At 39.3% G+C, this 16,007-nt stretch overlaps 1 protein-coding gene across 2 annotated transcripts in view; it reads left to right on the top strand.

The window, feature by feature from the left end:
- HAPLN1 (hyaluronan and proteoglycan link protein 1) overlaps window positions 1–16,007 on the top strand; it is a 64,330-nt gene that overhangs the window by 37,267 nt on the left and 11,056 nt on the right. For both annotated transcript variants that reach the window (XM_005143771.1, XM_005143772.2), the window contains exon 3: window positions 7,336–7,707. In XM_005143771.1, coding sequence (XP_005143828.1) covers window positions 7,336–7,707 — 372 coding nt within the window. The remainder of the gene's footprint in view (window positions 1–7,335; window positions 7,708–16,007) is intronic.

Raw genomic sequence — 16,007 nt, 5'->3', positions numbered from 1 at the left:
TTTTTTACCCATTGGGACGCTCTGATCCTGAGCTTGGAAGAAGTGGTCTTTGAATGCTGACCAACTATCTTGAGCCCCTTTACCACCTAGTACCCTTTCCCATGAGACTTCCCTTAGCCGTTGATTGAACAGGCCAAAGTTGGCCCTTTGGAAATCCAGAACTGTGGCGTTGCTAAGTGTCCTATTCCTCCCACACAGGTTCCTAAACTCCACCATCTCATGGTCACTGCAGCCAAGGCTGTCATTGACCATCATCACTTTAACCATACCCTCCTTTTTATTGAGTACTAAATCCAGCAGCACTTCTCTCCTAGTTGGTTTGTCCACCATTTGCCTTAAGAAGTTATCATCAATGCACTGGAGGAACCTCCTAGACTGTGAATGATTGGCTGTGTGAGTCTTCCAGCAAATATTGGGGTAGTTAAAATCCCCCATGAGGACCAAGGCATGTAGTCACAAGGCTGCTGTCAGTTGCCTGTAGAAAGACGAGGGGTAATGGGTTAAAACTTAAACAGGGAAGGTTTAGATTGGATAGAAGGAAGAAATTCTTTCCTGTTAGGGTGGTGAGGCACTGGAAGGAGATGGAAAGGACCTTAAGATCATCTAGTTTCAAACCCCCTGCCATGGGCAAAGACACCTCACACTAAACCATATCACCCAAGGGCTCATCCAACCTGGCCTTGAACACTGCCAGGGATGGCACATTCGCTACCTCCCCAGGCAACCCATTCCAGTACCTCACCACCCTAACAGGAAAGAATTTCTTCCTTATATTCAATCTAAACCTCTGCTGTTTAAGTTTGAAAACATTACCCCTTGTCCTATCACTACAGTCCCTAATGAAGAGTCCCTCACCAGCATCCCTGTAGGCACTCTTCAAATACTGGAAGGCTGCTATGAGGTCTCCACGCAGCCTTCTCTTCTCCAGGCTGAACAGCCCCAACTTTCTCAGCCTGTCTTCACATGGGAGGTGCTCCAGTCCCCTGATCATCCTCATGGCCCTCCTCTGGAATTGTTCCAACAGTTCCATGTCCTTTTTGTGTTAAGGACACCAGAACTGCACACAATGCTCCAAGTGAGGTCACACAAGAGCGGAGTAGAGTGGCAGGATCACCTCCTTTGACCTCCTGGTCACACTCCTTTTGATGCAGCCCAGGATACGGTTGGCTTTCTGGGCTGTGAGCACACATTGAAGCTGGATTATGTTCATTTTCTCATCGACCAACACCCCCAAGTCCTTCTCCGCAGGGCTGCTCCGAATTTCTTCTATGCCTGTAGCTGTGCCTGGGATTGCTGTGACCCAGGTGTAGGACCTTGTACTTGTTATGGTTAAACTTCATAAGGTTGGCATCAGCTCATCTCACAAGTGTGTCAAGGTTCCTCTGGATGGCATTCCTTCCCTCCAGCATATCTTTTAATTTTCTTGAATTTATCTTTTCAGCTTAAATTTCCTTCTGGTTCTGTTGGCATTCAGGGCAGTTTAGATTATGTCATGATCCATTTTGCAGTCTCTTCTTACAACTGAGCTGCTTCCTTTACATCAACACAGCTTATTTTCCTCTTCAGAACATGGCACGTTCCAATAGCCATGAAAAGTTATAGAAATAGTTATAGAAATGTCAGCAAAGAGCAACCTTGCCTCCTGTTGGCATAGTGGTTCCATTAAGCACATTCATGACTGTGTATGCTGGAATAGACCTTAAATGATAGGTACCAGTACTAAAAAAAAAAAAAAAAAAAGTTGTAAGAATTTACTACATAAGCAAAATACCTAACTTTAAATTACTAATTTGCCTTTACTTGCTACATCAGTCGAATTCCATATATATAGCATCTAAAGGTAGAGAATTAGAAAAGCTCCTCAGTATTGTGATATTTTGATTTTTGTCAAGCATTCTCAATGCCACCCATGAAGATTTCCTTCTCTGCAGAAAAGGTGCAGAGACAGTGTCATGATTCTGTTCTATTTTGCTCTATGAGGCCTGATCTTTGTGCAATTTCTTTATGCTGAAGTAAACATATTCTTGAAGTTTATTTAAGGTGGCAATATTTTAGAAGAGCTGAAGTTTTTTATTTCCCTGATGGCTTTATGCACTCCATAAGAAAGAAGAAAAGGTCTCCTAGAAACCTAAACTAGAGATAATACTGCCACTTTAACAATTCCCCTTATTGTGTAACTCAGGTTGAGTAGATGGCACCAGACGAAAAACATTTTACCTCAGTCTTGTCATCTCTATGTTGGAGAGACAGATTTGTTCTCTACCATTTATAAAATGGGTATTTTTAGCTGCATTATTATTTGGAACAATGAATCTGAATGTTTTTTTTTGCGAAAATTTATCTAGCATCTCTCTTATCAATTGCATGTCAAAACTTAAATGTATAGATTATTTTAACCTGTCAGTTTAGAGGTAGGAACACAGGAGGTAGATGCTTATATTTTCTTTCTCATGACATAAAAAAAAATTACATTAATGCTTGGGACAAATTGAAACAGCTTTTGCTAGTCTTTTAGATGATGTAAATTTTTAGATTTTTTTTTTCTAAAAGCAGAAGGAAAAAGTAGTTAGTTAAAATATAGAAAAATGTAGTAGGAAAAGTATGTAAAAATGTCATTCTTCTTTTGGGTTCTCTGAGTAATAGACACGTAAATTGATAATGTAAACATATATATTAGCAATGCACTTCTGTCCATATTACAGCGAGTAGAAATTATTGTTATCACCTAAAATACTTTTGAGTTTTAACTAAACTTATCGCTACTATAGGAAGAGTGAGGATATTTTAGAATAAGAGTTACCCTCAAGTGCCTGGTAATGCTACAGGACAGCAAGAAACAGCTCAGTGTTTAAAATAGGATGGCATACAATCTTATTAACCTAATGGTTTATTAGCAATGTGGAATATTTGGCAATACATGAGTTTATCTGACAAAACACATCTATGGTTTGATCCCTGACTTCATGATTTTTCTTTTCTCTTTAAATATTCACATTTTTTTCTCCACTGTAACTCTGTAAATTAGTCCACTAGAATATGGGAATAATGAAGTTTTATAGCCAGGTCAGCATAAGCTTCTTGATGGTTCTGGTGGATAAAGTACATAAAGCTGTTTGCCAAGGATTCATACTGGCACCCATCCTTTCTGCCACACATTATGTTCCTGGCCTTCCAAACTGGCTTGCCATTGCTCTTGAATGCAGAAGCCAATTAAGAAAGAGAAAAAGTCCAACCCAAAGCAAAAAGGAGACAAAAAGAAAACCCCACAGCAAAGAAAACCAGCATAAAAGGCAAACAGATCTAAGTGAGTGTACGGAAGGAAGATTTGGAACTAAACCAGTAAACCAGCCAGGTGAGACTGAATTGACAGCTCTAACAGCATGGGAGCAAGTCCACTTACTGTCCTTGAAAGTGGAATCACACCAAAGTCAAGAGAACAGCAGTGCTAATTGCATAGCATTCAGTGAGTTGAAAAATAAAACAGAGGGAGTATTGTGCTATTGCCTGTGCATATTGCTTAAGGTAGCAAGATACCCTTTTGACAGCAGTATATGACTGCTTAATTTGGCACCATTAAGATACAGCAAAGATGACCTGAATAGTTTTGTGTGTTATCTGGTATGGCTTGTCAGTTTCTGCAACTTGGGCAAACTCATTTTTAGCTAGTTATATTTTTTGCATTATGTTACCTTTGTCATCCATCTAATTGCAGCAGGAGGATTCACAGAAGGCCAGTCTGTCAGAAGTGATATTAGGGAAGCAGGAGTAGAAAAAATGTGGCAAATTACTCTCCAGTGGTGCCTGGTTCTGTACTAACGGCTAAGCTGTTTTACAAGGAAAAAAAATGTCTGCAGTGGTGAAAACTCCACCGAGCAAACCTTTCTCATCCTATTTCTGGTATTAGAGCTGAGACCAGAGCCAATAACCAGGCTGTTGCCATTTCTGTTCCTAGCAGAAGTAGCAGCTGGATGTTGCCCATCACATTCTTCACCATTAGTCCACTGTCTTAGGCGCTTGAGTGCCAATGCATACAGTTTGCCTTGTCTCCAGCAAGGATCCAAACTGTCTGGTTGCAGACAAATGATTAGTGAAGGATTATCTGGTGTTTGGAGAGTTTATAATGGCTTGGCCATTCCCCTTACAAATTCTGTGGTGATACTTCTAAAGAAAGTAGTTCTTGGGGAAAAAAAAAATTACTTTTGTTGAAATAACATATAGGACTTTGTGATAACACCCATGTGTCCCACCTTTTTCTTTCTTTCACTCATCTTTTAGATATTCCTGCCATTTAGATACAAAGATAATTTTCAAAAAAGAGCAGCCTCATCAGGAGTCCTATAAGCAGCCAGATCTGACAGGCCTGTAAAATAGTGTTGATCTCATCTTCTATGATCAGATCACCAGTTCTCAACAGCTTGTTCTATTAAGGTAACTGAGGAAGCAGGATTAATTCCTCATTTAAGCTGACTTTCACAGCAGTAAGCTGGAATGCTGAACCCAGTGTGCTAAACATATAAATGAAGGGATTCTGGTTTGCTCTGTGTTTGGACATTTTTGTTTGTTTGTTTGTTTTGTTGGTTTTAACTCCTCCTCTGTCAACTCCAGAAAGACCAAGACCATTTTGCCGTACTCCCAAAAATATGCAGTTATGTGAATTTCACCCTGATTCTCACAGGCTTCAGGATAATAAAGACCTTTTGGCTTCTTGCCAAAACCCAGTCATCTCATTTTTAATTCCAAATCCCTGCTGCCTGCATGTCTTCTGCATGTGTTCTAGCCCAAAAAGAAACTATGCAGTATCCCCCAGCCTGATATGTGCTTTCCCTTGAAAGCCAGAGATCCTTTCTTCCTCCTCTCCTAGGTCTGGGAACAGCAGCAATGTGATTTTCTTCCCTGCTATGTGGACAGAGAGAAGGCTTCATCATCTCTTTTTCTGTAGAAAAGAACTGGCTCTTAGAAAACTTGAGGGTGGAGGCATGTTTCAAGCATTGAATATCCCTTTAAGACTCCAGGGACAAAAGAGATACTACAGGCTGCGAAAAGCCATGTATTCCTTTCCCTGGTTCCCATCCCCTCTGTTCTTTACACTTGCTGAGATATAAACTCAGGTAATGGCTGCTGCAAAGGGCCAGAGGAGGAAGGAAGCAGCCAGGAGAGAGGTACACCACCACATTAGGACACTAATACTGAAATCAGAGGTGACAGTGCTCTGGGCAACTCTCCAGGTCTTGCCGGCACAGACTAGCTGTTGTTAGAAAGAGCAAGTGTTAGCAGCCTGAGTCAGACTCTCCCTTCTGTCCCAGTCCTTTCTGCTAATATTTATTGACTATTTCAGTATTAAAGACCCAATATAGTTGAGCTCTGATTCAGATTTCTTGGTAATAACCGCCCTAAAGCATAACATTCCTCCTCCCAAGGTGGACAGAAGTCTGTGGAACATCTTTGTCTCTGAAGGAAATAGGGAATTTAACCAACAAACCATTCTGGCTGCCTTTACTTTCTTCCTTCTCATCATACTGTGGAAACAGTGTTAGCAACACGTTACATGGTGCCTTGCCTCAGATCACCTCTGTCCTCAGATGCTCTCCTCTGAAAGGGGAAAGATGAGTTATTGGAGTAACCCTCGCAGGGCTACTCACTCCAGGGAAGAAGGGCAGTAAAAAAGAAAACCAGTTTTATGGAGCTGTGGATGATCTGCTTTGCAGTAGTGATTTTTCACTAGGTAGGGAGGCCTCTTATTCTGGTAGAACAATTTGTGGCACTCAAGCTTGTTCCTTCTTGAGAAATCTGGTGCCCTGGTTAGTGTGTCCTGTGCAGGTAATAGCAACAGCATCTCCAGACAAAGAAGGCATTTGGAATACCTGTTTTCCTTAAGCAGATGCATATTTGCACTCAAGATTGTCTTTGCAATTACCAGCCCTGAGCTTTTTGCATAATCATAACATGCTCCATACCCTGGTGTTTTTTCTGCTGCTTACTGCAGCCAGCATGGACACGTAGTGAAGGTAGACTGAAATTACAGTTTAGATTAATATATCATTTAGATAGCCCAGAACTCTTTTGAGACACTGCTGAGCTACAGATTCTGATACCTCCCTTCAGCATAGGGTCAGCTTCTCAGCAGCTTCTGCACTCAGGAGCTTAGCCTTGGCTTTTGCTGCACTTAGAGAGAGACAAACGGCTTGAGCATGTGTAGAGAAGGCCATGGAGATGCTGCGAGGGCTGGAGCAGCTCTGCATTGGAGACAGGCTGAGACAGCTGGGCTGGTTCAGCCTGGAGAAGAGAAGGCTCCTTAAGGGGAGGCCTTAGAGCAGCTGCCAGTGCCTAAAGAGGCTACAAGAAACCTGGAGAGGGGCTTTGGACAAGGGCCTGTAGGGACAGGACAAAGGGGAATGGCTTTAACCTGACAGAGGGGAGATTGAGATGAGCTCTTAGGCAGAAGTTCTTCCCTGTGAGAGTGGTGAGGCCCTGGTACAGGTTGCCCAGAGAATCTGTGGCTGCCCTATGCCTTGCAGTGCTCAAGGCCAGGTTGGATGGAGCTTGGAGCAACCTGGTCTAGTGGAAGGTGTCCCTGCCTGTGTCAGGTGATTGGAACTGGATGAGCTTTAAGGTCATTTCCAACTCAAACCAGTCTGTGATGCTATGATTCAGACTAAGCCTTAAAGTTAAGAATCACATTTCTGGGCAGTTGCATTGGCTTTCTGAACACACAAAGGCAATAACAAAGTCTTTCTTTGCAATCTGTTTATAGGGTGAGGTCAGTAGCTGTTCCTAATGAACAAAGTGCTGGTAATGCATTACTACCTTTGGTCAGTGTCTTAGTGATAGAGTACAGCAATATCTACAGAAACGCTGAGCTTGCTAAATCAATTTTGCAAAACACAGTCAAGAAGTACAAAAAGAAGGAAAAATTCTCAGTTTTGGATAACTCTGTTGACTGCCGCTGTGAAATCTGTATTTTCCAGGATTTTTCCAGGGCAGCACAGTCTGTCAAAGAAACCCCAGAAATAATATATTTATACAACTTTATCTTCATGACTATGGAATGTATAGGATGGTCTCTACCTATATGATGGGGCATTCGGGCAAACCAGTTTGCCCTTCTGCCTCTCTGGGAGTATACACACACAGACATACTAACAGCTAAGTAAACAATTATATAGAACTGGTTTATACACCCTGCTACTGCATAGGTATAAAATGATTGCAATGAAATGATGCTGCAGACCTAAGTATAATATAGCTGGTTGCTGCTACGACATTGACCATATCCATTCTGTAAAAGGTAGATTGCAAACTAACTCTTGGTTTTGTTTTCTCCTTGATTCCTAACAGAAGATGGACCCCGTCTACTTGTGGTAGCAGAGCAAGCTAAAATCTTCTCCCGCCGGGGTGGCAATGTCACACTGCCATGTAAATTTTACCATGAACACACATCAACGGCTGGCTCAGGAACCCACAAGATCCGGATCAAGTGGACCAAACTCACCTCAGATTACCTCAAAGAAGTGGATGTCTTTGTTGCAATGGGACACCACAGAAAGAGCTATGGAAACTACCAGGGCAGAGTGTTGCTGAGGGAAAGCAGTGAGAATGATGCCTCTCTTATAATTACAAATATAATACTGGAGGATTACGGGAGATATAAGTGCGAAGTGATTGAAGGATTAGAAGATGACACAGCAGTGGTAGCTCTGAATCTGGAAGGTAGGTAACATCTGATTCATACTTAAATTCAGATTTCTCAGTGTTTATGAATACCAGCCTTTTTCTCCTAATACTGCTGATATTGTATTAACACTGGTAACGGCAAGCTGAGAACTGGGATTCATTGTGCTTTGGGGATTTTTGCCTGGCAGCTCATGACAACAATCATAAATTAGAAGAACATTAGGAATTCTATAACTTATGCTAGCTTATGGCATATTCTGTTTCCGGTGAGACTTGGTGTGTGGGAAAAAAAAAGAATGATCAAACATACTACAAAAAAAATCCATACATTTTTAATGCCCTCATGTCACTTTACAAAAGTCATTGCATGTTTCTACAGTAAACTTAGACAAAAATGTATTAAATATTCCCCTAACAGCCATTTTACGGTACTTTGGGACATTTTGGATTACCAAGCAATACAAATCTTCTTAAAAAGAGGAAAATGTTAAAGTAGTTTTCCAGAGACAACAATTTCATTTTTTCCAGCCTTATAATTGCATAAAATAGAGCTCAATATTGCCTGCCAGTACAACTCCTACATGTAGTCTGTAGTCATTTCTCTCAGCAATATTCTTCAAAACAGTAGACTACAAAGCATTCTAAAAATTAACAAAACAGGTTTAAAGAGAACCAAATACTCAGCTTTCCTTTACTCTTAAGAAATTCAGATATTTTTTTTTATGTAGAACGCATGTAAACCAACATTTGGCCTTTTTCCCCAAAGCACTGTCCAGAACTCAGCAGTAAACTAGAAGTTGCATGAAACTGTCTCCCTTACCCTTATACTTACCAGCAGGTGTGTGTCAGAGAGAACTTTATAGAAATCACTTTATCTGTGAAAAGTAGTTAAGAATAAAAAATGCAAAAAAAAAAATCAAACCTCTGGCTCTCAAACCATTAAACAAGTGAAATATATGACTCTTTCATTGAGGGTTATTGTATATTATGAAGGTTTTATAGTTACCCTGCACAATAAGACTGTCTGAGTGGTTCTTGAACCAAACAGATGTCATGGGCTTAGCTTATTACTTTTCATCTATTTTTCCATTCCTTGTTGGAGGTTGCTGAAACCTTCAATTTCTGAATGCAGAAAGGCTCTGCAACAGTTTCCATGACAGGAGGATAGTTGATTTAAGTTGTTTCACTTCACATAATTAATCTTTAATAAGAATGCATCCTGATCTTTGCACACTTACAATATAAAACTGAACATACACCTGTCCAGTTTAACTTGTCTAAAACAGTTTTGAGTGAAAACAGAAATGAGTAGAAGGAAAAAGCATTTTACTTTATTCTTCCCTGCTAGCCACAAGGGCTCCCGTGTGCTCAGTCTTCTTGTCACTCAGGCACGCAATGCAGTGGTTGCTTGTTGCAGATGCTGTTATTGAGATGAGCCACTGCAGTGAGCAGTTTCCCTTTGGAATGTTCAGCTTTCCTTAAGTGAAAGCAAAGCTATGCTGGGCTGCTCAGGCTGCAGGTATGGGCCCTGTGACTGGGACTCACATTAAGAGGCGGATAGTTCCAGAGTGTTCCACCTCACAGGATCATTTCCAAACAATAAAGATATAAATAAGAAGTGTGGTAAGTACAGCTATTTGCTGAACCTGAGGAATAGCAAGTGCCAAGTCAGAAAAATGCGGCATCTGTTTTAGCTGTGTTTGACCATAGCATATCTCTTCTCCTTTCATGCTGTCATGCAGGCAGTCCTGCAGCACTCCTCTGGGTTGCAAGAATGTTCTGTAATTTGATAATATCCTTCTGTCAGTCTTGTTTCATCCTAAGTACATACCTCTGTCAGTCTTCAATGTATTCAGATAAATAAGTGCATAACTATATCAGACACTGAGATTTCTCTGTGTTTTACAGCATTATGGCACTTTGTCAATGTAAAATGTCAGTGTAAAATCTTTAAATTCTTCATCACACCACACATCTGGATCAGATACTCATTTGTGCCACTTAGCATTGTGCCGCTGAAGCAAAAGTTGATTAGTCTTCTAATCTTAAAAGCAAGGAGGTTCCAGCACAAATGCTTCCTGCTGTGCCAAGATTTCCTGCGGAAGGAGAGATGCTGATGGCTCTAGTGGCAGATTGGGAAGTTTTGCCTGAAGCTTGGTACATGTGTACATGCAGAGATCCACATTTGAAAGACAATATTTGATTAATACAGGAGTAAAAAAGCACTGAGAAATCTTTCCTGTAGTGCAGACAGTAAGACAACTGAAAAAAAGTGAGATTTTATACCTTTTTTACTGTGACTGTTTCATGATACAGCACCAGACCATTGGATACAAGGTTTGGGTACCACCTCCTGGTACACAGTATCCTCTCTAGCTTACTGTTGTGCCTTGACTAAACAACGTATGTCAACTCCAGCCAATCCTGTCCAAAAACTCCACTCCTTCCTGTTTTTCCCCACCTCCAATATCAGGAAATTCATAAGGATAGGAGGAACCATATTTCTTCAACCAAGTATGTTCCAATCTCTCCTCAACAGACAGTTATATATTTTAACTACTGTCTGGCTAACATAAGAAACAATTCTTTTTTAGTTATTTCGATCAGACATGGAGCAGGTGTGAGGCTGTTCATTTCTGATGCTATAGGGTGATGTATCCTAAACTGACAGGAAAATTTAATTTGTAAAATCACTCTGTAAAATGTAACCGTCAGATAAGACTGCTGAGTATGTCAGTGTCAAACCTGCTTTTGACAATTAAATCCAGTTATTCTGGATCTAAGTTACAATGAAGTTTCCTTCTGAAGTGATAATGATTAAAATGCGCTTATTTACAATGGACATTAATAGCTGATATTTTCCTATATTTACATGCCACTGTGCTTATTTTTTCATCTCATCTGCAGCTTTATGTAGTGCTGGCTTTACTGTTTCATGTATTTGAGCAATAAGGAATAGACCAAAAAAAAATATTATCTATGGAAATAAATAAAAATATATCATCCCATTCCAACATTCTACATCTGTTATAAACAATAAGGTTTATCTCACAGTGGGAAGGATTTGCATCAATAGCCTGATGTCCTGAGACGGCAGCCCTAAGGATGTTAATTAGCAGCAAGACAAAACCATTTATACCAAGGAATGCCCATTAGCAGTGCAAAACAGCTGATGACTCTGATGTGAGCTCACTGTACAAACAGTATAGCTTTGGCTCCGTGAAAGCATGTTAATTTATCAATAGGAAAATAGTTGACCTTTACCTCAGTGAACCTTTTTTCTTCTTCAAATGTGGGAGTGTTTTTTTCTTATTAGGCTCAAATACTTCCCTGAGATTGTCATTAAATAAATTGTTTATAGTAATTTCATACTTTTAGCTTAGAAAAAACAGAGGAATTAGATTCAGTCTGTTTATTGCATGTCTTTCATGTTTTTGGTATGTTTTCTTCACTATTATTCAATGCAGAATCACACCATTTCCCCCCTACACTAACGAGATAATGCTGTTGAGTAGCTACAGCTCAGGAGTAGGATTCACTACAGTATTTTGCAGCCACCAGCTTGAAGAACTATTTGATCATGCCATGATTACCATCCTGTTGGCCAGCTCAAGTACAAAGTCTAAGGGCAGGAAGGCTGTGCTGGGCATAGTGGCTGCAAATTGTAATTATTGCATAGAGCAGGACACTTTTCATGATGCCTTTGTCACCAAACCATTTTCTTACTGAACTGGCCTTACTCTCCTCCTGCACATAAAGTATGGATCATAAGTTTTACACTCTGTCAAATGTTCTGAAAGTCAAAGCCTTAACAAATTAAAGGCCTCATATGCAGATAGATATTGTTGCCCAAGTCATAAGCAAAGAAGGAATTGTCAGCTTATATTGAATTTTCTTTACATTAGTGCTTTACTATTTTTCTTTCTCATGAACACTAGGCACTGTAATAAATCTCACTAGATCATGTCTTTGTACTTCAACTTCCCAGCATGTAAAGGTTTCAGCTTGGGTATGCTGCTCAGGCACAGATTTTGTGTACTATTCCTTCATAAGATTCATGGGCAAAGAAAATGGAACAAGGCTAAACTGCCCAAAGCAGTTTTTACTCTATTAGAATTTTTTGTAATAGTTTCAGTCTTCAGGGAGAGACTATAACTGAACTCATAAATTTTGCAATACTGGCTATTAAATAATTACTTTTTACAGTACTAGGAATATGCAGGTCTACATAAAGCCACTAAAAATCTCTGTAGAAAGCTGATTCTAGATAGAAGCTAACTCTTTGAGAGGCTCCACATGAACCAAAAATCTCATCAGGTTTTATGATCTCGCTTAGAGGTATGTTAGCTTTTATGTCCGAGATAGAAAAATAACAGGCACCTCTTTCAAAAACAGACTTTGTAGCTCAAAATAGATCAAACAAATCTACAAGCTTCATATAAGCAAATTCTTCCAAATTGTTACAGTGATAATTTTCTAATCTAGTCACTTGCCTTAGGCTAGACATAAGAAATGATGAATTTGTGGTTGAAATCAGCATGAATTGGTTGAAACCAACCAGCTGAAACCAACTGTATGGTCTCAAAAGCTGGAGAAATATGATTCAGCCTGATATTGTTATCTCATATTTGTTTCTTCTGTGTATTTATGTTACATTCATACACGAAAAGCCATTTTAAATACCCTTTGTATGACAATGTGTTGTACTGTCTACTATAAAACTGATTTTATAGGATAATGAAAGAGTATTAGCAGATCCTTTGAAGGCTACAGAAAGTCTTGTGACAAACAACAGGAGTTTTTCAAGAGTAAGTAATGACAGAGCAATGTAATTCCTTCTATGAAAGAGTAACAGGGTTTTGCAGTCACAAATGTGTTTGCAAATGCTATGAGAAATGATACCTGAAAGATTCAGGTGAAGTAAAAAGTTCAGAAAAAATAGGAACAAAAATTACCTGGAAATTATGAGAAAAAATCAAATGCTAAAATTAGTTCTAGTTACCCTAAAGAGAGCAAGAAAACATAACAGTTTTCAAATTTTGATAAAGGCTGTAAAATACAAATTCCTGCATACCAGTGCAGTGTGAGCCTAGTTCATATGCCCATGCTTGTCAGAAGTAAGCAGCCACACTGACAGCTTGGTTGTGGGATCTGCAGGCTGGAGGGACACTATCTCAAGCTTCAGTTTTGTTTTCAGGGAGATTGATACCTACCAACAGCTAGTGGCCCACCTTGTGGGTGTATGGTCAGTCCTGGCAAACAGAGCAATGGAGATGGTGTCTCAAGGAAAATGAGGGACTTACCACTTTTTACAAAATTTCAGAAACCCAGCATGGAAAACTTTGCAAGCAAGTGTACGAACCTGCCAGCATAAAACTGTACCCTACAGTATAGCATATACCAAGCCCTACTGTTACCCTGTGTTTACACTGGCTACAAGAAAACATACTTTTCTGTTTGGGCTAGAACTCAAGGAAGCTCATTTCTTTACCCTGGCTGTGAAATACCTTTTTTTTTTTTTATTTTTCCCATGTGTGTCAACAAAAATTTGTGTTATTTTTTCAAAGTGTAAATACTCTTAAAACTGCTAATTGTATATGGTGCTGGCTTAATAGACACCCATAAATTGCTACAGTAGTTGGGCTTTCTAAGCTCATTTCCTCACCTTGTTGTACTGGGTAACTATTACAGCTTCTTGCACTGACAATGTGTCTGTAGCTACTGAGCAATTGCAAAGACCTTACACTGAATTGTAGGGATTACCTGCATATAAGGTCTGAAATAGCTTATAGAAGACACACAGATATCATCTCTTTTGCATTCCCTAAAAAACACAGTGACTGAAGCAAAGCTGTATGTTTGTGGAATTGAATGTAAAGCATATGGAAGTACAGGTGTGAGTATGGGGAGGATATGTTATACATCCAGTTCTTATGTTCTTAATTGGTTGAAATCCTAATTTCCATTGCAAAAGTAATTTTCTGGACTGTGATTGCATTGTCACAGATGCATGCAGCAAACCTCATCTAGCCTTCCTCTTCCACTAACAGATTTATTCTCCACTGAATTGATGTGTCTCAGGTTCTTCCTCTCTCGATGGGAGGAAAGGAGGTCCTTCCCCAGGGGCAGGACTTATTTCAGAGAACTGTGTGTTTGGGAGAGGAGAAACACCGACAAGTCTATATGGTAAATTAATATTCCCTATTCAGGCTCCAGAGGTGGCTTAGCTGCTTCCTTAGGGTAGGGAGCTGAATCACGAAGGTCAAGTTAAGACTCCTCAGCTCAGTCTTCCCACAAACTAATTTGATTCTAACCACCTGAGGCTAGGAGATTTTATCTTTCTCCATTTTTTATCCTGAATTTGCTAATGTTTAGAAATGGGTGTTTTGTCTGGAAGTGGTAAAACACAGGGTTGTATTCAGGAGTTTGGGTTCAGTTGGTAGTTCAGGAACAGTAACAAGCCTCAGGACAGCTTTTGCCTGTTCAAAAACAGATGGGATGGATTATCCTTTGATGGGTTATAAAATCCAAGACTGAAGAAGATGCTTTGCAATTAACCAAAGTTCAGCATTGCTAAACTGTAACAAAAGGAAGATCAATAGTAAGATCTAACTATGAATTTCAGCTAGATTTGATATGGAAATAAAGAAAGAAAAAATAAATTAACAAAGAGGAAAGGTAATACAAGGCTGCACAAAACACATACCCAGTCAATTTTGCTCTATAGAATCATCAATGGCCACCCCCATCTATAGGGTCAAATTAACGTTAATCAGTTGCAGGCTTGTACTGCAGGTGACCTCAAACAAAAATCAGCTTCCATGCAGTCTACTTCAGTATAACTGAAAGCCAACATTACAGCCATATATATGTTATTAAAACATTATGTACCAAAGTGTCAAATTCAAATAGATTTGTAACAAATTTTCATGCATATTTCACCCCTTTTAAAAAGCTATTGTGGAAACCTTAAGGACTCAAATTTCTTTGAATCATAGAAGTATGTAAGTTTAGATCTTGACTAAAAATATTAATCTCTGATGATTTTAGTATTTTTTTTTCCATGTGTTTGCAAATCAGACACATGTACTGGACAAGGAGTTGGTTGTCAGGGGAAGTGGTTCTGGAAAAAATAATAAGTAATGGATTTCTAATAAAGTAATAATGCTTGGACCCCTCTGACATTTGCTACATGTTTAGTATAGCCAGTGGTATTTGTATCCAGTATCACTGAAGGGGAATGAATAATTTTTTATAAAAGAAATTAGGAGGAGGAAGGAAAAACAAGAATTCAGAAAGATATGAAACATCTACAGCTTCTTTATGAATTACAGTTAACAGCACATGTTGTATTACATTACATTCATGCTTTATAGTTCAGCACAGCTAATAACTCAAAAAGCCCTTTAACAAAGGATTTACAAAAGATCCTCAGCAGAAACTCTAGTTAATTGCCAGAGGAGAACAAAATACTGTTTATTATTACCCTGCCAAGTTTACATTTGTATGCTTTATTTTCCTGGACCAAGTTACTGAAGATTAGTAATAACAAAAATTTGTTTAACAAAAATAACACTTCCTGGACAACAGAGGAGTGAGGGAGAAAAGGGAAGGAAAGGGGATGTTAAGGTAACAGTGGTATAGACACCAAAATGGGTTTAAATATTTGGAAAGAAGAATGGCTTAATTGCATGGCAACACTCTTGCATGACCATAATGTAATATCTGTCTCCTATGCTACATCGCCCTGAAGGCAAGGAACTTGTTACAGGTGGGAGAATTCAACAGCAGGGAAAAAGTAAAAAGAAAGGTCAATATTTATACCAGTGTAAAGTTTTGGGCTCATCTCATGTGTTATTTTATCTTCAGTCCCTCTGCATCCTACAGCACTTTGTTCCACAGAGATGCTTGAGAATAAACATTCTGAGATCGATTTTCTCTGATTCTGTTGTATTTCAGCTTATGAGACTGGGTTAAAGCCAACTGTAAAATTTAGATCTGGGTTAAGTTTCTAAACCCTGCCAAATATCAGGGTGGTCTTATCTAAACTTTTATTTCCAGTTTCTCTCTTCTATCAGAACCCAGATGGGGAGGTTGCTCTTCAGCATTTTCAAGTGATCTTTAACTACAGATCTTCTTAAAGCAAGCAGAAAGTATACTGTGGAAAAATATGTCAGACAAGAGCAATGACTTTGATTCAGTATTGCTGCTGAAACAATTCTGAACGTGTTCCCAGATTTTCCATCTCCACTTAGATGTCCTCTCAGAGAGAGGACATCTCAGATAAGATGTCTCTGCCACATCTGTCTGCAATGGTTCACTACTGATGAGCAACA

The sequence above is a fragment of the Melopsittacus undulatus genome, chromosome Z, assembly GCF_012275295.1.
Source record: "Melopsittacus undulatus isolate bMelUnd1 chromosome Z, bMelUnd1.mat.Z, whole genome shotgun sequence".
NCBI lineage: Eukaryota > Metazoa > Chordata > Aves > Psittaciformes > Psittaculidae > Melopsittacus > Melopsittacus undulatus.
This window is presented reverse-complemented; position numbering and strand designations above follow the sequence as displayed.